We start from the raw sequence: 23,090 nt of genomic DNA on the forward strand, positions 1-23,090 counted from the left end.
GGCTTATAACTAACACACCACTTTGTTAATAGGAGAATATCAGTAAGAAAATTGGCCCTGCTCTTTAGCCATTAAAATATTACTCACGGAAGCAACTCTGCCTCTCTGATCATGGTGTTAGGTTGTGGCCCTTTGACAAAGCAGTGGCTTTCCGCGGCCCACTCGGAGTCTGAGATCATGATCATGGGAGCCTGTGAGCTTTTCTGATCCCTTTAACAGACCCCCTACCCCACCCGGTTTATGTTCAGAGCCAAAAAATAGGAATCACATAAAACAGAATGGCATCCAGCACCCTTAGGTGGTTTAGCTCCCAAACCTAGAAGACACCTCAGTGCCTGTAGGACCCTCTCAAGCTCCTGGAGAAGTTCTAGCTTCCCCTAAGGAAGGTTACAAGCCATTGACCAGTGACTCTCCCTCTTGTCGCTACAGACAAAGTTGGTCAGGGTCCCAGCAGGAAATGAAGGTACACTCAGATAGAGTCTTTATTTGAGGAGAATTTCAAAAGTGACAGTTTACAAAGGAGCAGACAGGGTGTGGGGACACCATACGGGGCAGGCCTGGACTAGGAACTGCAGCAAGTGCTACCCTCAGGCCTGGATGCCAGAGCGAGGAGGCCTCCTGCCCACCATTAGAGCTGCGACCAGCAACACAACCTGCGGTGACCAGGCAGGGAGGGAGCTTGGAACTAACTACCCCAACCGGTCTCCTCCCTCTTGGATCTGCTGGTGTTTCCCATGGCTGAACCCAACCCAGAAGGCAGGGGGCCAGGGGTCTTGCCCATGTGCAGCTAGAGGTCAGCCTCCCGGGGCCCCAAAGCAGGTGGGGAAGAATGGAGAGGGGATCTGGCAAGGTGAATAGAAAGCATCCTGCCCTGCCCTGTACCCATTTCATTACCACCCATGTCAAGTCTCAGGGTCTTGAAATTCCCCAAAGACAGCTCAGACCCGGAAGAAATTCTAAGCAAGAGCACATGGGGGTAAAAAGCTGGCAGTGGGGCAGGACTGGGGCCAGCTGGGCCTGAGAGTGTTAGTGGACAACACAGAAGCCACAGCCTGGGGAGCTCAGCCCCTGAGGGGCGTGGAGCACACTGAGGACAGGCAGTGGTGGAAATCCCTCGGGATTTTTGGCACTTTCTTATCTCTGATCACTCTCCTTTATCTATTTCTATAATGTGGTCTCTAGTGGCCTAGACAAGATAGTGTGGGACTCAGGCCAACCGGAATTACAGTCTTAGTCCCAAACTCAGAAGTCAGCGCTCCAGTATCCAAGCCCCAAGTATGAGGCTCGGCTCACTTGCGACACCCCCAGGAGCCTCAAAGTCAGCATTGTCAGAGGTAGGAGCGAGCGGGTCTGTAACCTGGTTTCGAGGTTTGCGAGTCTACCCGCAGCTCTGATGGGCTTTTGGTGCCCTCTGCTGGCAACAGTCCCAAATTACAGTGAGTGCGAAGGGCTCGCGCGAGCCCGTCTCTGGTGCTTCCAGCGCTTCCAGGGAATTAAGTGGCAAAGATCCAGCCCGCCAGCTTCCCCCCTAGCCTGCTCAGGTACCCCCCAGAGGCCTTGCGCGACCCAATCCAGGAACACAGAACCTTGGCTGGCAAGCCCTGAAACTCAGACCTACCGGCCTCTGTTGACTCCTCTGTAAAATGGGATGATGCAACCTGCCAGACTCTCCTGCGGGCGCGCGGGGCTCGCGGCGGAAGCTGGCCGGCAGGAGCGCGTGCAGGCGGGAGGCCGGGGCTGGGGGCCGGGCTGGGGGCCGGGCTGGGGGCGGGCGCCGGGGCCGGGGCGGGCGCCGGGGCTGGGGGGCGGGGGCGGCGCACGGGTCTGCGCGGCCCGGGACACGGCGGCGCTCTCTCCGCTCCAGAGTGCGGGGGCCGGCTGAAGGCCGAGGTGCAGACCAAAGAGCTGTACTCGCACGCCCAGTTTGGCGACAACAACTACCCGAGCCAGGCCCGCTGTGCCTGGGTGATCGTGGCGGAGGACGGCTACGGCGTGGAGCTGATATTCCGCATCTTCGAGGTGGAGGAGGAGGCGGACTGCGGCTATGACTACATGGAGGCGTACGACGGCTACGACAGCACAGCGCCCAGGCTCGGCCGCTTCTGCGGCTCCGGGGTGAGGGGGGCGCGGGGGCCGCGGGGCGAAGCGTGAGCTGCAGAGCGTGACACACCTGGGCAGGTGTGCAGTCCAGCTGCCCCCGCCACTGGTTCGCAGCGGCCGGGGGCGTCCCCAGCTGCTGGAGCTCTGCTGAGGAGGTGGGGAGGTGGCCTGGGACCAGATCCGGAGGGCTCCCTACTGATGTGGGCTGTGTAAGAGGCTTTCCCTGAGGATTTTCCTATTTTTGCAAAGGGCTCCCTGCCCGCCACCTCCAAGGTCACCTTTATTTGGTTTGAGGCTTGAAAAATTGTTTTAAATCATGCTTTTGTCTATCCCATATATTCACAGTTCTCTCCCCAGGCAACTCCAGTTACTTACAGAAACTACAAAGCTTACTGTAAACACAGAGTTATGCTCCAGGTTTTTGTCCTTTTTTTCTCATTGTCTCCTCTGTCCTCAGTCACCTACCCCGGATAGGACAGGCCTGTTTTGTTCACTATCTCCACAACACCTGACCTAGGACCTGGCTCACAGCTGGCACCCAGTGCAAGTGTGTGGACCAGCCAGTCCAGGCTCCTGGTCACACTCTCTGGCTGCACCATGCTGGGCATTGCTCCCACTGGGCCCCTGTCCTCTCCTGTTTCTGCCTCTGGGACTGATGGCACAAGCTTCTTTGCTGTTGGATGAATTCACATAGCTCATTTTGCAGTCACTAGTGCTCCTCGTGATGATCAGAACCTCAAAATGCATTTATATAGGTCTCTGAATGATTTCCCATCATCTTTACTCACTCTCCCGAAGAAGAAAGGATGACAAAGTGTGACATAACCAATACCACGCCTTTGATAAAATCTTTTGGACGGTGGGGCCCATGTGCAGAGGAAAACCTTGGAAAGTCCAGAGCAGTGGGGTGTGTGGGAAGCCTGGTTAGGTCCCCCTGAGCCCTGGAAGACAGCAGCCTCAGAACCTGGCTCCCCTTCATTAACCCCTTGGCAAAAACTTTGTGATAAACATAGAGACTCTGCACCATGTTTTGCCCCTGGACAGGACATAGGCCGAAAGCATGGGCTTCGGTGTTTGGTCCACTGGGAGATATATCCCGAGGGTGACCCTGGAGCTAGGTAATGGGTGACACAGACTTTACAGCCAGAAGGACCTGCCTAATTGTGTCAACTTGAGTGTCAGTTTCCTTAAGTATAAAATGGAGATAGCATCCACCTTATAAAGCTTGCATGAGGTAAGATCTGAAAGTGCTCAGAGCAGTGCTAGTCCACCTGCATAACCAAAAGATTCTATATGAGCTGTGTGTCTAGAATTGTCTCTGAAAAAGTAGGGTCGGGGAGCTCTCTGGAGCAGAACTGGCAATGTTTTCCTGTGAAAAGGAGCTTGCGTTGATGCTCTTCGGTCTCTGGTGCCAGGGACGCCTCATGGCCACGCCGGCTTGCTTCCTGCTTGCGTTCTCATGTAACTTTTGTCTCATCCTCTGTATTTGAAACTCCAACCACAGCCAACTGACCTAATGTCCCCCTGGTTTTCTTTTGCCCTTTCCTCAGCCACTGGAAGAGATCTACTCTGCAGGAGATTCTCTAATGATTCAATTCCACACGGATGACACCATCAACAAGAAAGGCTTTCACGCCCGATACACCAGCACCAAGTTCCAGGATGCCCTGCACATGAAGAAGTAACATCGATGTTCGTGAAAGACTGGAACTGAGAATGTTTGTTTGTTTGTTTGTTTATGACAATAGCACCTTGTGAATCTGCCTAAACCAGTGTATTTTTCTCAAACACAAACTCAAAATCTAGTCTTGAAGGAACGTATCTGGTGTGAAGTTTGGCCACCCCGGAGGTGAAAAGATGTTTCTTTGATTCTGGCTACAATGTTATCAGTCACGGACTTTTAAAGAAGATTAAAGTTTTGAAGTCACTTAACCACTAATGCTATGCCTGGTCATCCTCATTCTCCTTGTCCCTTGCTCCTATGGGGCAAAAGGCCAGTCCTTGGGTTGGTCATTCCTCTATTTCGGGATGTGCTTCTGTAGGTGCCAGGCAACGTGATGGTGTCCCAGAGACTTGGGCTGTCTTCTGTCTACATTGAGCGGTGAGGATAGAAGCTTGGCCATGGCTGATTTGTTACTCACAGCTGTGGCTGGAGACTTTTGCTTTCTGTGTGCCAGGGACATGTCAATCAGGAAACCTGAGAATATGGATGTCAGAACTGAAAAAGGACTCGCAGGAAGCAGTGCACAGAGAGAGAGCTGGAGCCTCAGCATCATCATTATCACCAGGCTAGTAGACATCAAGCCCTCTCTCTGTGTCATTGGCTCTCCTTGCCATGCTGGGCTTCCCCCATACCTCATTGCATTAGGAGGCGGAGACATCCACTATGAATTCCAGCAACACATTTGCTCATGAGAGTCCCCAGTTTGCCGAGAAGAAAACATCCTGGCTCCTCCTCATACTCCTTTCCTGGCTGACTTTAGAAGACTCCACCTATGCGTGGGATTCCATGGGCTTAGGAAACCATGTTGTCCTCCAGGTTTAGAGGCACTTGCTGTGGTTGACCTTGACTTCTTGACAACTGATTCAAACTGCATTTGCAAGATGTGCAAAGACAGCCTATGAAGGACCAGTTCGGGTCCCTCACAGGGTGAACATTGTTGAAAACTGGTTAATTATACGTCATGTAAGAATCATCATCTGTGGGATAAGTCAACCTGTGACTAACTTCCTGTCACCAATCAGGTCAAAGAGTGCATTGGTAACTTCGTTCAGGCTAATTAGTATTCAATCACCAACTTGCAATCAGAATTTACCACACTTGGCACTTGTTCTAGAGAAGTGTAGAGGATGTTGTTTACATAATTTTAGAATCTCCAGGTGTACTTTAAACAGTGAGGTAGTTTTGAATGGCATTTCATTAAGGCATCTATGGGCATTATGAGCTAAAAGCTGTGGTATGTTAGCTTTAAAAGAGTATTTATGTTGGAATAATTTTTAAATAATGTTTACATAACTGTAAGTCCTGTTTGGTTGGTATTGAGTACAGGACAGCACACGAGAGTGTTTTCCGTGAGACCCAAGATAGCTCCCAAGCACCAGAATTCCTTTGGGATAAAGCTACATCATTTTAAACAAAGTATTTGTAAAAGCTTAAAAGTTATATTTTTTAAAGATCAGAATATGCCCTCAAAGGACTATGTCTAATTAAAATGATTGCTGGGAGTAAAACAAAGGATAATACAAAGAAAGGTAGAAGAAATGCATGGAAATATTTTTTTCCTTAAAACAAAAAAAAATTCAAAGTATTATTGTTAATAATAATATATGTCTGTATATATGTACGTATGTAAAGGATCAGCTGTCAGAGCCTTAATCAATCCAGTGTGACAGATGCCAACCCACTGACCGTAGCTTTATTGAGCAGGCCCTCCTGGACCAGCCCTGCATTTTACATGTCTCCTTTGCCAATCCTCTCTTGGCCCTGGATGGAGATTTGGCTTGCATTCTCATATCGTGATACATCCCAGTCCCTGCCCCAAGGGCCTTTAGACTCAGCTACTGGAGCACCTTGTCTGTGGTTCACCCGGCCTGCTAAGGTGAATCCCATCTCTTAGATTTTTGTATTTTCTCAGGTTTTACTTTGTTTAATCATATCTGTTAATGTTGAAACTGAAACCAGAATACGTGAGGTGGCTATGAGACGAAAATTCTGTAGTTTCGACCTTTTAAAAGCCTGAATAAAATCAACAAATTCCATGGAAATGTGGGAGAGAGTCAGAAACAGAGTTGGCTCTGCCTCAACACTGGCCACCCTCATGAAACAATGGTACTTATTTTTTATCTCTTTTGTATGATTATTCTCAAAAACACACAACTTGGCCAACTTGAAACAATGGGACGCCTTTGAAAACCTGTATTTAGGCCTGGTGTGAGTGACGCACTCCAGACAAGACAAGCCCTGATTCAGCTGGGTCTGGCCAGACCGCTCCCCTGGAAGCTCACTCGAGGGGGGGATCGATGCTCTGGCTTCGGAAGAGATGGTCCACTCGGAGGGAAGACCCAGGCCCCCTGCCGAAGCTCCTCCCAGGGGAGACCTCGCTCTAGCCTGCTCTGTCCGTTCATTGGCTGCTGGGCTTTGGAGGTGTCACAGAGCTCCAAGACCAGTTAGGGTCACAGAATTACCTTGATGACCTGATGAAATGTTTGGAGTCTGGGTCATCGGCCTGGTCCCATTCTCATGTGATTTGGTCTGTCAGAAGCTAGAGCCTGAATCCTAGGGCAGGGTGAGGGTCTGGAAGTAACTTAAACCTGTTTAGCTCCGCCTGTTTCAATCCCTATTAACTAGCGAATTCATGCTGGGATTTGCTGTCGATATGGTACATTGGGATGAGTCTCAAATAATTCGTGGTGCTGTTGTTCAGTTTGCGAACAAATGTTCCCTTGGCTTCAGCTCCCTTGTTTTTCAAGTTTCCTTGGTAGACCGAACTTCTGAAAAATAATCCCCAATGCCTAAAAGGTTTCTTTTTAAAAAAGAAAAACTGTTTCGAGTGCTATCAACAAATATATTGTACTTCTTATTTTGTGTAATTTTACATTTCATGAAATGTTAGTTTCCAAGAGGAAGTGGAGAGGGGCTAACATGTCTGTCTAGAAAGAATTGTTTCATTAAAGAATGTGGGTTTCTGGATGTGTCCTGGGTTTGTGTTACTAGTTCAGATGAGAGTGGTCCTCTTGGTGATGAGTTCGATAATTTCCGATGAGCTAATGCCACAAGACTTGAGGACACAGAAAGGGGGATCTTCTCAGTGGCTTTCTATTTTCTGGTGAGTACCTGGTCCAGAACAGAGCTCCCTATGGGACCCAGAAGGTCAGGAGCAAAGCTAAAGATGACTTCAAAGCTGTCCCCTTTCTTGAATCCAAACAGGCTGGAAATCCGAGCACATACTTGTTGTGGAACTGGTTGCCGTGGTGACAGTGCTAGTGTGGTGGACACCATTCGTTTGTCCCTCAGCACCTCTCTGTATTCGTTTCCACCTGTTTGTGTGCTGAGGACCTCAGCTGGCATCTAAAACTGATGATCGCAGCTCCTCTAAGGTGGCCCTCTTTCTCTGGGCACTGCCAGCCACTCCTGCTCCCCCCTTCAGGCCTAGGGGTGGTAATGACGCTCAGCTGGTGTAATCCTGGGGCACTACGCTATCCCCCAAGGAGGACTGTTATAAATAGTCCTTTGAATAAGCCCTCTTCAAATATAGCAAATTGAGTATCTCACTTATTTCCTGTGATACAGGGTCATTTTTAACCCAAGGACAGAGGTTCCATCTAATCAAGGACAGTTAGGGAGACTTTGGGGGATGTTTAGAATTTTGTGGTTATCTCAGGGAAGGGTAGTAAGGAATCCTGTTTTTTGTTTTAAGCACTCAGTTCGGTCTCAATGCAAAGCGCTCTAAATGCAGAACCACTTATGCAACTGTGTTGTGCTGCATGGGGAGTGTCAAGGTTTTAGGACTTTTCTTTTTGCCTTTACCAGTACCTAAAGGATGGACCCCAATGGGACAAGGGTATGAATGCTTGATGGGTCAGTCAGAGTAAAGGGGTTTATGCTGCATCAAAAAACAACCCCCACATATACAAAATTACATAGGAAAGGCTTATTCCTTGTTCATACTACATGTTTATTTCTGGTGTTTGCGAGCTCTTCCACATTAGCTGTGGCCAGGACTAGGATGAAGGAGCAGCTCCTACCTGGAGCGTTGCTGATTTCTATGGCAGAGTGAAAGAATGACAAATCACACACTGTCTCTTACAACTGCCTGAGAGTGCTATATGACTTCTACTCCCATGTCGTTGGCCAAAGGAACTTGTATGGCTACTCTTAACTTCAGATTAAGAATGAGATGAACTAGAAATATCTGGCAGACCCCACTAATGGCTCTCACATGTGACATTCATAGATAGGGAAATGACCAGAATCTTTCTGTTTGTTTTAACATTTTACTTCATTACTATTTCCCTACTGGCATTTTAGGTACAGATTTAAAAAACAAAAACAAGAATAAGGCCATTTATCATTTAGAATGGTCCAGGTTTTTAAACTGACCATTATTGCCTGGCAAACCATAGTGCGGCAATTTAAATGGTGGTAAGATACAAATGATGAGAGAATCTCAGAGTTGGTGCCCTCCATCTCTTCACCCACTAAAGGGCATTCCTTCTATAGTTTCTAAGAAGATAATTCCCAGAGGAAGAGGGACCACTTATTTCACCCATTCCCTCTTCTTTGAGTGATGGTGCCATGTTCCATTTGCAGAACACCCATGCTCCAATCGTGGTCACCTGGGGCACATGACCCGAGCCAGACTGATTAGCTCCTCTTCCTGGAATTGAAATCTTGATCAAGGGGCAAAAGGGCTGAGATTTTCCCCAGGGAGGATATCCTGAGAAGATGGTGGAAGAGTCTCTGCCACTGAAGCCTCAGTAGCAACCTCGTTCTGCCTTCCCAGAAGGCCTCGTCCTGCCTTTCCTAGCCCTCTCTTCTTTCTGTGAGATCTCCTATACAAAGCCAATTGAGTCTCTCTCCTCCTTCTTAAATTAATTACAGTCCATTTTCACGCCTGTGACCAGAGAACCACAATGGGCCCAGACACTTGGCCAGTGCACCACTGACTAGAGGTCTTAGCCATTCTCCTAAAGGGATACCCTGTCAGTTGGAGGGAGGGGTGGTGGTCAGTGGATGTACAGCAGAGTCAAAAAGGACCTCACCGGCCTTACCCATCATAGACAGCCTTATCCAGAGGGAGCGGGGGCCATGAACTAGAGTCCCTTGGTCCAGCTCTCTGGTCCAGGTATGAGTCTGTGCCCACCAAGAAAAGTTAGAGGCACAAGTTGTACCACTTGTACTGATTTCACTAGTCTAGTCACTGTAAACCTGATCAACCCCATTTGATAGAGACTGAGGCTAGAAGACGTTACTTTACTTGCCTAAGACCACTCAGCTTCCATGATTGCAGCTAAGGCGTTACACACAGGCCTGTCTGAACTTAGCTGTCTCTGTGACGTCCAGACACTAGGACATCAGTGTAGGCATCGGCATCGCTGTGGAGTTTTGGGAACTGGAAGCCCCATGAAGCACAGGCCGTATAGGTCTCGCTCAAGACAGTACCCTAGTGCCTGGATCCCTGGGCCCCAAATCCATTTTTCCAGTGTCACCTGCCCAAACACACGGTGCCACCGTGCCCTCTGTGAGCAAGCCCCAAACCCAGGAGTCAGCTTCCCTGTGCACATTTTACTCCACTGTCAAAACTCACTGCCTCAACCTCCACAGTAAGTCACATGCCCATCCACTACTCTCCATTTCCACTGTTCCCCATCCCAGGGCAGCCACCACCTTTGCTCTGCCAGCCAGGCTCTGGGCTGACACCCTTCCCTTGTGATCCAGGCTTCACGGGGAAGCCAGGTGATCTTTGTCAACAACAATTAGCTCCTGCTCTGCTCCTGCTTTAACTCACTCTGCCTTTTGTTGTTGTTAAGACATTTTTAAGTTAATTAATAATTATTTTCCAGTGCATTAACACTGGCATTAACATATGGCATTATATTAGTCTGAGGAGTAGGATATAGCCATTCAACAATTCTGTACATGACTCAGTGGTAATGGTCATCACAGTAAGTGTCCTCCTAATCCCCTCACTGTTTCACCCATCCCCCTCTTCCCCTCTGGTGACCACCAGTTTATGTTGCTTCAGGAACATGGACCTCCTTCCAGTCTGTGTCTGCTTCAGCCCTGGAGCTTTGCATATGCTGTTCCCTCTGCCTGGGACCTCTTCTCTTTCACACACATCTGAAGTGTCATCTCTCAGGGACATTCAAAGCAACTGTTTCCCAGTCACTCCAATCACTCCTTTTGCTCCTCTCCTAGTGGGTCTCACTTATTCTGATTGGGGTCCATTGGCCCTCGTTGGAACATACACTCCCCAAGAGTTGGGGTCTCATTTGTCTTCATCACCAAGGCCCAGAACCATGCCCAGAAAAACACCTGACATATAGAAAGTGTCAGAGAGATTTGTTGAATCATGATGAGTGCATTCATATAAGTCATCAGATTTATTGGTCATAATTCTGTTGTTTGTTGGCATGGGACTCCAGCTCCCTCACTGTTTCAAAGAAGCAAATTCCTAACAAAGACCTCATAAAAAACATAAAGCATCCATGTCTGTGTCTTTCTCCAACTCTAGGAGGATCTCCTCTCAAAATGTGAGAACAGAAAGGGGGGTGAGGCCAAATCCCCACTAGGAAGCTCATTGACCAGGGAATGTGTTCCCTAGGGCAGCTACAGCCCTGCCTCAAACACAGAGCAGGCTCCAACAGCCATCACTAGGCATCCTCTGTGTTGATGCTGTTGGTGTGCTGACCCCCACAGCTGCTGGGACAGCGGTCACCAGGGAAGCTTGCAGAGGGGGAGGGTGCGGCCAGCCTCTGCCTGTGGATCCCATTGTTTCTAAAGTGCTGCTCACCACAGAAACCACTACGTTCTCTAGCCAGCTATGGGTTCTTTGCTGAAATGGAGATGTAGCTGAGGAAGGAGCCTGGAAAGCAAGGAGGGAAAAAACCCCCAAAGAGGATGGGTGATCCAGGCCATCCATAGTGGCTGTGAAGCAGGACACCATCTCCCTGAAGGATGGGCAGATGACCTGGCTACTCCCCTGACCATAAATGGCTTGGCCAGAGCTCTCATGGAGCCGCCCCTTGCCCTGTCACGCTTGCTCTCCCAGCTGGATGCTCCTACAAATGTTGAGACACAAGCCAACAACTCCAGCAAGAAAGGAGTTCGCCGAGGGTGGTGTTTGGTGAAGGTTCTTGGGAGGCTGTCAGAAATGGTGAGTAGGCTAGCATCTTTTCTTACCCTACCCTTCTGTTATCGCTATAAAAAATAACTCCCAGGCGTTTAAAGCTCACATCTCCTAATATGAATATGACTGTACCCTCAGTATTATGATTTCAAGGAGCTTGGTTTTCTTTTTTTTTATTATTTTCCTATGTGCAAAATACTAATCATTAAAAACAATTCTCATCTACTATTTGCCGATCTCATCTTTTATTTTAACATTAAAGTTTTGTTTTTAAAACTCCACATACAACAAGGGTACAAAGTAGATGTTTCAGCTAAATTCACTTCCCAGTCGAAGCAGTGGGTGTGATGCACCTTTATCCTCATTTGCTCGGTCCACCTTCCATTACGCCATCAGCCACGTAGATACTCACAAGTTACATCGGAACTTTCCAATTTTCTTACTGACTTGTGACACATAATTGGGTGCGACTCAATCAAATGAAGTTTGCTAAGTTAAACGAGGCTACTGGGGTTCCTTTATTAAATAGATTATGAAAAGGAGTTGAATTCTGGCTTTGGAGTTAGGAAGATCTGTGATCTAACCAGACCCGGACCACTTACCAGCAACCTGTCTTGCTGAGTCCCCACACCCGCGATGTAGGGATGTTCCTTTTACAGGGAGGTTATGCATGCGGTGTCTGACGCACAGTGTCCCCTTAATAACAGTGAGTAACTACCTGTCTCTCCCTCCTCCCCTCACAAATGGCAAGTTTGTAATAAAGGACACTTGGCCGCTGAGATCTTAATGTGCCATCAGAACTGTTATGTAGATATTGCATGGTGCTTAGACCAGCAATAAGTGTATTGTAACAAATTCCAGTACTTGGAATGTTGCTAATCTATGCATGCAACTCCATCCAATAAGAACTTCCCAAGTGGTTTCCTTATGCCTTGCTCAGAGCTGACCAAGCCACGAGGAGCATGACATGGTGTGACTCCCCCACCACATACTCCCCCACACACCTGGAATATTTTACAGTTCGGAGGGGGCTATCACAGATGTTATTCCCTTTGGGCTTCTTCTGTGAGATGGGCAGGGTGAGTTAACATTATCCCTATTTTAAGCCCGGGAAAATAGATTTGCTGAGAGGAAATGGAGACCAGAGACTTAGAGTCACTTTTCCAAGGCCACACAGTTACTAAGTGACTGAGTCTGGACTGGTAATCTAGATCAGGTGACTGCAAGCCCAGTGTTGCCCCACCCCACGCAGCTGCCTCTCTAAAGGACACTGCCGCAGATTCTCCCCACCCAAACTGATGTGATGTTTTTCTCTCCATGAGAGCACTGTAGCGTATTTCTACAAAATAGGAATGTCTTTCTGAAATCGGCCAAAATCTTCGTCATCCAGATATTGGTAAACAGCACATGCAATGGCCCACTTGTTGCTGCCCCCCCTCTTCTGCGTCCCCCCAAAGGAAGCTTTGTCTTGGGCCTGCTGACATCAGTACTCAGTATTCACTGATGAGATAAGGCTCTGGGCAGATGTGTTCAATACAGTGGCCACCAAGTGTCCTTGCAGCATTTGTGGGCTTGGTTGATATTAGCAGGATGGGCAGCGGTTAGGTCCCTGGAGCAAGCAGACACAGGCCTAAGGTGGCCCAGATAGTCCTCTTGCTCTAACATTGTCCTAGAAGGTGTCTATCTTGGTCTCAGTAAAGAGCAGCCTGGAAAGATTGGCATGGGCAAGCCCAAACTGCAGTGACAGAAGATGAGCACAGGGAGCAGGGAGGAGCCACAGCAGGATTGGGCAGGCTAACGATTTGGTGCCCCATGGAGCTCACGATCTTTCAATATTGCCTCCATATTTGGGGGAGAGGTGAGGCTGGGTGCTGATTGAGGGGAGGGTGCAGAGGGTTACTTTCTCTTCTCTTGTCCCGAGCAGCTCTGCTCCAGCCTGGCAACTGTGCCTTACACTCAGCGCCCACAGAAGCCTTGTCCTTCTCAGGCTCTCTCTCCTGGGGAGGGGGTTAGGAGCAGGTGTTCTTGCTGGAGCATGCCCCTCGTGGGTCTTACTTCCTACCCCAAGCAGAAAGTACCCAGAGCTTCTAACTCCCACAATTCCCTTCCTAAAAGGAGTTCTGGGGAAAAACAACTTTCAGCCCTTTGCTGAATTTCTAATACTCTTTGCTGCCCGTGGGTTGGGACCCCCACCAGGCAATCACTGGCTGGCCCCTTTATCTGGCCCTGGCTGGGGATCTGGGTGGGGATGGGGGTTGGGGTGGGGGAGAGAGGCAAGACTGACTTAATATGGGGAAGGACTCAAGACCCTAGCCTCCTCTGCTCCTTCCCTCTTTGGGGGCCAAGATTGGAAGCAGAGGTTGGGGGCTGACTGAGCCTGTGGAATCAGTGAATTTCCCTGTGACCCCCGTGGGTACATGTCAGTCGGTAAAGGGGTCAGGAGCCTGACTGATCATTCCCAGAGTGCTTATGTTTGCTTCTCCCCTCCAGGGTTTCTCACTGAACTTCACACTGCCAGCCAACACGGTAAGTTCTGCAGGCTCAGTCTCCAGGCAGGTGCATGCTTGCCTAGGGGTGAGGAGGGGCAGGAGGAGCACCCACCTTCACGTGGGCCTCATGCTGAGGGATGAATTGCTGGTTTTATTTTTTTAAGATTTTTTTATTTGTTTATTTGACAGAGAAAGCACAAGTAGGTAGAGTGGCAGGCAGAGGGAGAGGGAGAAGCAGGCTCGTGTTGAGCAGGGAGCCCAGTGTGGGGCTCGATCCCAAGACCCAGGGCCATGACCTGAGCCGAAGGTAGCCCCTCAACCACTGAGCCACCCAGATGCCCCGAATTGCATATTTTCAAAGGCACTTCTGAATAGTTGGGGGGAAGGGGCTGAGACAAATTTTTTCAATTATAAAAGCTATAAATAAACATTTTGAAAGTAAACTAGAGAAAAAAGATCAACACACCTAAATTCTGATCAGCAAAAAACATTGGTGTCTCTTCTTCTAGTCCTGTTTGACTTTGCATACATTTTGACATTTGTTCTCTGTGCCATTATGTTCTTACTCTACATATTATTTAATATAGATTTTATGATAAATATTTTCTATCAGCCTTTACAACTATAACTGGGGGATGTTACATGATATTCATTTAAGTGAATTATTTCTTTAATTGATTAGCCACAATTAGGAATAATTTTGTAATAAAAAGCTAAATCCTTGTCTGCATTTAAGAGGATTTCTTTACTCTATGTTCTAGAAGGGGTGTTGTTGGGTGTTGAAGTTTATGGCTCTAGACTACGGTGTTTAGTTACAAGTCAGATGGAGCTTGTAGTTGCTGACGGCATGTAGTTCCGTCCACAGCTGATCTGTCTTCTGCTCTCTGTCTTCTGTGCATAGCGATAACATAGCCAGGGGAGTTTTCTGCCCAGATGTGGTGTTATGATTGAGCCAGACATTTTCCTGGCCCAGTTTCTTAGTGGGTTTGGCTCTGCCAAATTTTTCTGATAAGTTACATTGTTGTTCAAAGAGAATAAATTGAATTTACCTGATTTGGAGGATGTATACACCAGTGTTCATTTTTACTGGAACATGGGGGCATCATCCTGGAGAGCACGGAAAGGGGCAACCTGGACTCATTGCTGCCTTCTGGCGCCCACTCCTGGCCACCCTGGATCTCTGTCCCTCGACTCCCCTGGCACCCACTCTGCCATCCCGCAAGGGCCCTGCCTTTGGAATCACCCTGTCCTGCTCTCTCTGCTCTCTGCTTCAGCCTCTGACTGTTGTCCTCATACAAATTCCCCTATCCCTCTCTGTACCTGTCAAGACCTTCTCATATGGTTCCTGCTTAACTGAGCAGGTCTGTAGAGATCCCAGTTTCTGTCTTATCCTGGTTTTTGGCCTATCCTATGAGGGTAACTCACAAGAAGGCATTGCTCAGGGCTGTGGAGGTGAGGGGGGGTGAGAGGGAAACTCTTCATGATGCTAGTCATCACTTTGTGTAATGCCTCCTTTATTAATAGCCCATTTCTCTGGGCACTGTCCCTTCCTCCCTTTGAATCTATGTAAGGCAACCAACCATCCCAGTTTGTCTGGGACTGCCTGGTCTTAGCATTCATGTCCTATATCCTGGGCAAGTACCCTATCTGGCAGTTACATTTGACTGCATAACCCTTCCGTTTTGGGGGCACCTGAGCAGCCTGCTCTTGATTTCAGCTTTGGTCGTAATCTCAGGGTCCTGAGATTGCACCCTGGGTCAGGCTTCACACTCAGCGGGGACCTTGCTTCAGGATTCTCTCTCTCCCTCTGCCCCTCCCCCTGCTCTCTCTCTCTCTAAAATAAATAAATGAAACTTAGAAAAATAAATAAATAACCCTTCCCTTTGGTGCTCCTGAATGACCAGAGATGCCAGTGCCCTGGGAAATAAGGGAGAGGTGAATACCTGGCCCATCAGAGCCTGTCTGCAGGGGGTTTGGAACAGGGGAGCATGTGTAAGTCGGTTTCTGTTGAGCCATACTGAACCATCAAGTACAAAAACCGGGTTGGGGTGCTACATTTGGTCTTGGAACACAATGTAGCTAGCACATGGTTAAGAACATAGACCCTGGATCTACCACTGAGGGCACTTACCACTTAGGGCTGTGTGACCTCACACACGTTGCTTCACTTCTCTGTGCTTCTCTCTTCTCTGTAAAATGGGGGTCATTATTGTTTTTCTTCACTAGCTGTTGCGAAGAACAAATGAGCCAATACAGGGAAAGTACTTGAAGAGCCTGGTACTTAGTAAGTTCTCTGTAATTGTTAGCTGATACAGTTAGCAGGGCAGAAACATCCATCTGGAGAGAGAAAGAAGGGCAAATGGGCAGAGAAGAGCACGCGTGAAAGGTTACGATGCTCAGGAGAGATAGAGAGGTCCCAAGAGGTATGGCTCCAATCCCTGGAGAACCCAGATTCCCTCTGGACTTGGGCTCCCCATGGCACCCTGCAGCTTTACAGTTAGCTCCTCTTCTTCCTTCCTTCCTTCTTTCCTTCTTTCCTTCCTTCCTTTCTTTCTTTCTTTCTCTTTCTTTCTTTCTTTCTTTCTTCTTTCTTTTCTTTCTTTCTTCTTTCTTTCTTTTCTTTTTTCTTGCCAAAGCCAGCCCAAGTGAACTCTACAGACAAGAATGTTTTACCTGAAACAATATCCACTCTTCCCACTACCCTGAGGAATAGAACACTTTAGGCAGATGGCAGCCCTGAAGTGCCCCGGGGGGGGGGGGGGGCCAGTGTGTGTGTGTGTGTGTGTGTGTGTGTGTGTGTGTGTGTCTGTATTTAGGCAACAGTGTAATCAGTTAAGTACAAATCCCTCCTCTGATGGGCGTTCTTTGGGAAAGAGACCTAGGCTTAGAATTCAAACACCCAAGTTTATGTTAGATTTATAGTTACCCCTGGAACCTAGGAAAAGACCCATAAGTTGTCTAAGATCTATTCCACTTTTTGTAAGATAGAGACAACAAGTAAAAGCCCAGGCCCTGGGCACTCCAATGTGCTCCCTGAGGTTGAGAAGATTAAGTAAATAATAGGTCTGACCAGAACTTTGCCAAGTTTAGGGGAAACATGGAAGCGTATACTTCTGATGCTCACTGGATCCTCATAACAACCCTAGAAGTAGGGACTAACATCCTGATTTTACAGACGAAGTGGTGCGGTCCCTTCCTTTGCTTGAGTTGAGAAATTACCATTTTGTTCCAGGCAAATGTGAGCCAGGGACCCCTGCTCTTAACCCCACCTACTGTAGCTTACACCGGCTAGTGGTGAATGTAGAACTTTGTCCCTTGAGATTTAGTGATCTATGGAAGACTCTCACCTGAAATATCTCATAAATGGGTGAAATATGATTCCCTCTCCCTTGAGTGGAGATATGGACTGGACACATGTATTCATGGATATTCACAACTTCAGATACCCCCCGAAGCCACTTGCTTCATTGTGTATTTGAAAACAAGGAAGGCTCCCTTGAAGAAACTTGCTTCCACCAATTCTTATATTTGTTTTCTTCCTAGCAACGTGGACAAGTGGCCCAAAGGATGCTGGAAAGGGTGTAGGGACTAGGGACAGATGAAAGCCTTTCTGAATTGTAAAGTGTTTTATGGTAAATCCAGAGGCGGAGTAACAAAGACACCATTTGAATTTCTGAATTCTCTCTTTATAGCCAGATTTCATTCCTTCTTACTGGAAAGCAATCGAGTAAGGTTCTATTTGGCAGTTGTCATCTGTTCTCAAAAGAAACTTGAGCAAAAGAGTGAGCTTTAGTCATTATAGCTTAACCTTTGATGGGCTCTCTTGTATAATGTGCACTGTGTAGATTTGGGCTTTTTAAGATGTATGTTCTTTTTCCACACAGACTTCCTCCCCAGCTGCTACAGGTGGGAAAGAAGCAGTAAGTATATCACTACATTATGGAACCTTGGGTTGGTTACTTATAAAATGGGAATAATAATGCTCCAGCCATTTCCTATTCATGTTTTGAGGATTAGAGTTCGATATGTGAACTGTTGCCAAGCATAGAATCTGGCTTAACAATTACTCTTCTGACCAATTTAGCCCCCAAAATGAGGGAGAGGGGCACCTGGGGGGCTCAACAGTTGAGGATCTGCCTTTGGCTTAGGGCATGATCCTGGGGTGGTTATAGAGATTCTGCAGATTATCTTTGATATTTCCATACAATATACAAACCTGAAAATTTAGGTGGAGACAAGTGTGGCTATTTCCACTCAGATCAAAACAAAATGGAAGTTTTAAAATTGATTGCTTAATGGATATAGTGTAAATAAATGTAAAGATCCGCATCAAAATGATGTGGGATATAACTTTTTACTTTTTGCCAAACTGGTTAAAATAGTATCTAATCTTTGCTTTGAATTATTTCTCAGCTTTTGCTATGTTGATGAGACATCTGTATTTCTGTTCCTAGGAAGAGCCTGTTCATATCATATGCCCATTTTCCTACTGGATTATCACTCTTCTCCCATTGATTTAAACTATGTAGATTAAGTCCCAGGACATGAGTCATTTGTCATATATAAATTGCAAACATTTTTTTCCACAGTATCTTATTAACCTTTTGATTTTGTATATGACACTTAGAGGTTGTGCACGTTTTTGTTTTGTCTTATTTTTAATCAACTGAATTATTCCTTTATTCTTGGAAAACCTGACTCTGCCCTTCTCTGTGTGCCAGGACTGTGGGCCCTCTCTTGGATTAGCAGCAGGCATCCCGTCCCTGGTGGCCACAGCCCTGTTGGTGGCTTTACTATTTATGCTGATCCACCGAAGAAGAAGCAGCAATGAATCCACCGAGGTGATTAGCAGCTTCTTTGGGTTTGGCTGTATTGGCAGGAATCAGTATTTCAGTGAACTGGCCTTGGACTGAGAGTGTCAGGATTTGAATCTGTTTCCTGGGGAGACGATGGTGGACATCCTGCCCCTCAATTTCCATCTCAGACTCATCTCAGATGCCAGCAGAGCCAATCTATCACACATCCTTCATTTTAGGAAATCCGTGTCAACAAGGATAGTATTTGGGGTGGCAAAAAGTAGCAGTGGAGAGGGACATGTATTATCATGGCAAATGCGCATCTGTGGGTGTGTTTTCTAAAGTCAAGGAAAAAGGGCCTAAGCTTCATAAAGGAAGTGGAGACAATCTCAGGAAAGGTAGGAGACTAACAGGTACTGAGGTGTCTATGGTAGGGATACGCCCACAGGTATGTGGCTCTGTTTACCTTCGCACTTTTTCTACATCTGAACACACATCAGTCACAAGGGAATCTGCCAACCCCACCCCTTCAAATGCTGGATTGCTCTGGAGACCATGCTCAGAATTCAAAGGCCACCCAGACAATGTCCAAGAAATTTCCATGGTTGTAATACAACTGTGTTGTGTGGACACTGGGCTCTAATTCCATCCTGTATTTATGAATGATCCTGGTTGTTCTCATATTGATAAGCACCAACGGGAGATAGACACAATAGGCTCTTACCCCGGCTCTGCCACTTTATGATTTATGTGATCCTAAGTAAGTGACTTCACATTTTCTGTGCCTTGGTTAGTTCTACTCCAAAATAGGAGTTATAAAAACTACCCTCCCTATTTTAGGAGGTAGGCAAAGTTCTGAGGATGGACTGAGATCATGGTTATAAAGATGTGTTGACAAGTTGTAAACTTTAAACATATTAAGGTGTATTGTGGTTGTTGGTAGTGTTATTTAAGTCATAGTTTCTTAACCTTCAGTGCACTTTAAAAATCATCTAGATTTTTATTACAAAAAATATCAATCACCAAAACGAATTTAGTTAGTATCTCTGGAAAATAGAGCTGTGGTGTGGAAAATTTTAAATATATACTAGAGAGTATAATGAATCCAATTATCGAAATGTGGCCAATCTTCCTTGATCTTTACTCCCACCCACTTCTCCCTGCTGTTAATCCTGGGCTATTTTTGAAGTAACATACAATGGTATTTCTCATTTATGGATTTTTTTGGGTAGTTATTATCTGTTTGCTTATTTTGTTTTGTTTTTAATGCTTTCTGATGATTCTTATGTGCATGCAGGTTTAAGAATCACTGATTTTAATCATGAGCATGGGCAAATGCTGTGACCTTTCATCTCTTCCTCCTTCCTTATTTATTTTTACCAACTTAGGAAAGTGAGAGGCCATGTGAAATTTCAGAAATCTATGACAATCCCAAGATTGCTGAGGTAAGAGCTCTGGGTTAAAATCACTGTATATCAAGGGAGCCCCTGGGTGGCTCAGTCAGTTAAGCCTCTGATTCTTGATTTTGGCTCAGGTCATGATCTCAAGGTGGTGAGATTGAACCCTGCATCAGGTTCTGAGCTCAGCAAGGAGTCTACTTGAGATTCTCTCTCTCTCTTTTTCTTTCTCTCTCTCTCTCTTCCTCCCCTTTGCTTCTCACCCCCTCTGTCTCTCTCAAATATTTTTTTTTGAAAATCACTATATATCATTGATACATGCAAGCTGAGGGTTTTTAAGCCTTCTGTGTATAGGAGAAGTATAGTGTGAACACCTGTGGAAAAGAGGCAACCCAATGAAGCTCAGGCATAAAGGAAGTTCTCACTATATTTTTATTGGCTGGATAGAAATTCAAGGTTGAATTAATATTAGAAAATCCATTTAACATTATTTAGTTCACTGAAAAATTAAAAGAGAAAAATTGTGTGACCATCTCAATTAGGAGAAAGAGTCCAAAAAAATTGAAGGGCCATTTGTGATTTGAACTCTTAGCAAACCAAAAACAGAGTAGAAACCTGAAATAAGACATCTTTTTAAAAAAAGTTATAGCAAACATCATACCTAAAGGTAAAATATTAGTGAATTCTCTTTAAGATCAGAAACAAAACAAGAATGCTATATTGAATACAATACTATTCGATATTAAATGTAATTCAATATTGTGCTTTAGGTTCTAGTCAATGCAGTAGGATTAGAAAGAGAAGTAGAAATTAACTCTATAGGGGGAATCCTTTCACAATGTATATATATGTCAAATAATCACATCATACTCTTTAAACATCTTATAATTTTGTTTGTCAATTATACCTCAATAAAGACTAAAATGAGAAGAAAAAGAAGTGGAAATATAAGACTGGGAAAGAAGAAACAAAACTTCATTATTTGCAGATGTTATGATTATCTACATAGAAAAGCTAATTATCTACAGATAAAGTATTAAAATTGAGAGATTTTTAACAAATTTCCTAGATATAAAATCAATATACAAAAGTAAAAGACCTAAATAATGAGAGTTACATACCAAGCTCCAGGATAGGAAGTCTCAAGAGCATAAAGATGTCAAAAACACTCAAATCAATCTATATGATAAATGTAATTCCAATATAAATTCCAATAGATTTTTTTCCATGGAACCCAATAAGATGCTCCTAAAATCTATGTGGAAGAAGGTAGAAAAAAAAACCCTTAAAAAGTAGCAATGAACAGACAGAACAAATAGAAAACAAATAGGAAAATGATACATTGAAACCCAACCATATCAGGACTTTACTACACATAAGTGATCTAAATACCCCAATTAAAAGGCAGAGATATAAACATCAAATTTTTAAATCAGTGCCTATAAAAACAAGATCCAGCTATACACTGTCTGCAAAAACTCACGTTAAATATAGAGACACTAATAGATTAAAGATAAAAGGAATGAAAAAGAAATACCATACTAACATTTAAACAAAAGAGAGTTGAGTAGCAGAAAAGATCTGCCAAGGCGTTAAGCTTGGCAATTGTAGGCCTTTCCTCATTTGTTTTCTCTCAAGGATCGCATCCTTCCTTGCCTGATGTCCAGTGTCTTGAAAACTATTGTTTTATTTTTTATTTTTTAAAAAAGATTTTATTTATTTATTCATGAGAGATACAGAGAGAGAGAGAGAGAGAGAGAGAGAGAGGGACATAGAGGGAGAAGCAGGCTCCATGCAGGGAGCCCGATGTGGGACTCGATCCCAGGTCTCCAGGATCACGTCCAGGGCCAAAGGCAGCGCTAAACCGCTGAGCCACCCGGGCTGCCCAAAAACTATGGTTTTAAATGTTTTGTGTTTTTTTTTTTTTTTCTTTCTGACTATTGGTTGTTTTAGGTGGGAGGGTAAATCTGGTTGTTGTTGTTCCAGTTTGGCTAGAAGCAGGAGCCTTTGCTCTATTTTTGAAAAATCTGTTTGTTTTCTCAAGAATCCTAGGAGGTCACCCACACATGAGAAGAATCTGATGGGAGCAGAAGGAGCCCATGTATATGTGAAGACTGTAGCAGGAAGCGAGGAGCCCATGCATGACACTTACCGTCCTGCTGTCGAAATGGAGAGAAGGAGGGGATTGTGGTGGCTTATGCCCAGATTGAGCCTGGAATGATGCAGTTCAGTCAAGGAGCAGATCTGGAGCTGGAACAGAGCTTAAAATCCAGGGATTCGCGCTCAGAGCGAGAAGAGATGCCAAGCTGCTTCTTAACCAATCCAAATTTCATTTGCAGATCTGGAAAACTTTTGGGTTGATTTGTCTCTGTAGGTGACAGAGCTAAAGATTCATCCCAACATTCAGATCTTGCTGTTTAATAAGCAGTGAAGCACCAAGTGAGATCCAGAAGGAGCCCTTCGATCCCCTTCTCGACCTATGCTTTTCTTTATGATTTGGGGAAAGGGGCTTGATTTCTGCATGTCTTGTCTTTTTATCTTTTTCCACATCTCTTTTCTCAGAAAAAATAAAACAAAACAAACAAACAAAAACCCCATCACACCTGGTTTCCATGGGAAGGGTTGGCCAGAGCCAGCGTGGTGCAAGTTGGGATATAAATAAAACTTAAAGGGGATGTATGAGGGGAAGTAATTTCTTATTTCTGAACATCTCAAAGTAGAAATCATGGGGAGTCATGTGTTCCCTGAGCACTGGGATAGCACAGAGCTGGGTCATTCATTGTTCCCATGTGTGTCTGTGATCAGAGAGTATTTAAGGAAGACAATTCTAAAATAGACTGTGTGTGTGTGTCTGTGTGTATTGAGGGTAAATAGAGTGGCATGAAAGCAAAGGTAGTTCCAGGAGATTATTAGAAATGAGGGCTATACTCTTGATGAGTAGAGAGAAAGGCCTCCAATCTACTCTCTAGAAAGAGAGAACAAGAGGACTGAGTGGATGAACACAGGACCAGAAGGGTAGGCTGAGTAGCGATTTACTTGCCATCTGGGGAAAAGCCTGTGGACATCACCAGCTGGCTCAGGTCATACCTTCACCATTGCTTCTGTGAGGAGGCTTCCAGGAGTCCTGGTTCCTTCATGCACAGAGGGCCATTGTTGGTGAACAAGCAGGGTCTCCTCGTGGGAGAACCTGGGACCATAGCACCTCAGGATCCATCCACCAACTCTGCTTTGATATGTTGTGGAGGCATTTCTTTCTCACACAAGGCCTCTGATTGCTCAGCAACATGTCCCCTCTTCTTCAAATACCTAAGAACAGGTTCTACAAACCCAATCAATTACTGCCACCTGCCAACACATACTTTCAAAGCTGCCTCCCTTACCTTGGGTATCCTAAGATGAAAAGACCAAGAGAGAACACCTCCCTGAGAGAGAAAGGGCCACTAAGATCCAGAGAGAGAC

The 23,090-nt window shown here is 45.8% G+C and overlaps 2 protein-coding genes across 4 annotated transcripts in view; both read left to right on the forward strand.

Annotated features, from left to right (window-relative positions):
• TLL2 (tolloid like 2) overlaps positions 1-6,790 on the forward strand; it is a 121,709-nt gene extending 114,919 nt beyond the window's left edge. Inside the window, exons 20-21 of one of the 2 annotated variants that reach the window (XM_077878169.1) lie at positions 1,865-2,115; positions 3,651-6,790. In XM_077878169.1, the coding sequence (XP_077734295.1) occupies positions 1,865-2,115; positions 3,651-3,785 (386 nt within the window). In that variant the 3' untranslated portion in view covers positions 3,786-6,790. The remainder of the gene's footprint in view (positions 1-1,864; positions 2,116-3,650) is intronic. The other variant, XM_077878170.1, reaches the window with a different exon arrangement.
• Positions 6,791-10,526: 3,736 nt separating this feature from the next.
• On the forward strand, positions 10,527-22,223 carry OPALIN (oligodendrocytic myelin paranodal and inner loop protein). 2 transcript variants are annotated; one of them, XM_077878174.1, is made up of 6 exons: positions 10,527-10,976; positions 13,440-13,475; positions 17,323-17,358; positions 18,160-18,279; positions 19,623-19,679; positions 21,676-22,223. In XM_077878174.1, exons 1-6 carry the CDS (start codon positions 10,833-10,835, stop codon positions 21,850-21,852), a joined length of 570 nt encoding a protein of 189 aa, XP_077734300.1. In that variant the 5' UTR covers positions 10,527-10,832; the 3' UTR covers positions 21,853-22,223. The 2 variants fall into 2 exon arrangements, with proteins under 2 accessions (XP_077734300.1, XP_077734301.1); XM_077878175.1 differs by lacking the exon at positions 10,527-10,976 and adding an exon at positions 12,509-12,807.
• The last annotated feature ends 867 nt before the right edge of the window (positions 22,224-23,090 follow it).

This window comes from Canis aureus, chromosome 29 (genome assembly GCF_053574225.1).
Source record: "Canis aureus isolate CA01 chromosome 29, VMU_Caureus_v.1.0, whole genome shotgun sequence".
Lineage (NCBI taxonomy): Eukaryota > Metazoa > Chordata > Mammalia > Carnivora > Canidae > Canis > Canis aureus.

Bases quoted from the DNA above. Each gene is read 5' to 3' on its own strand.
- OPALIN (XM_077878174.1), top strand. From the start codon at position 10,833: ATGGAGCCGCCCCTTGCCCTGTCACGCTTGCTCTCCCAGCTGGATGCT. The intron at 18,280-19,622 runs GTGATTAGCAGC...TTACCAACTTAG, and splicing joins GCAGCAATGAATCCACCGAG to GAAAGTGAGAGGCCATGTGA. The intron at 19,680-21,675 runs GTAAGAGCTCTG...TGTTTTCTCAAG, and splicing joins ACAATCCCAAGATTGCTGAG to AATCCTAGGAGGTCACCCAC.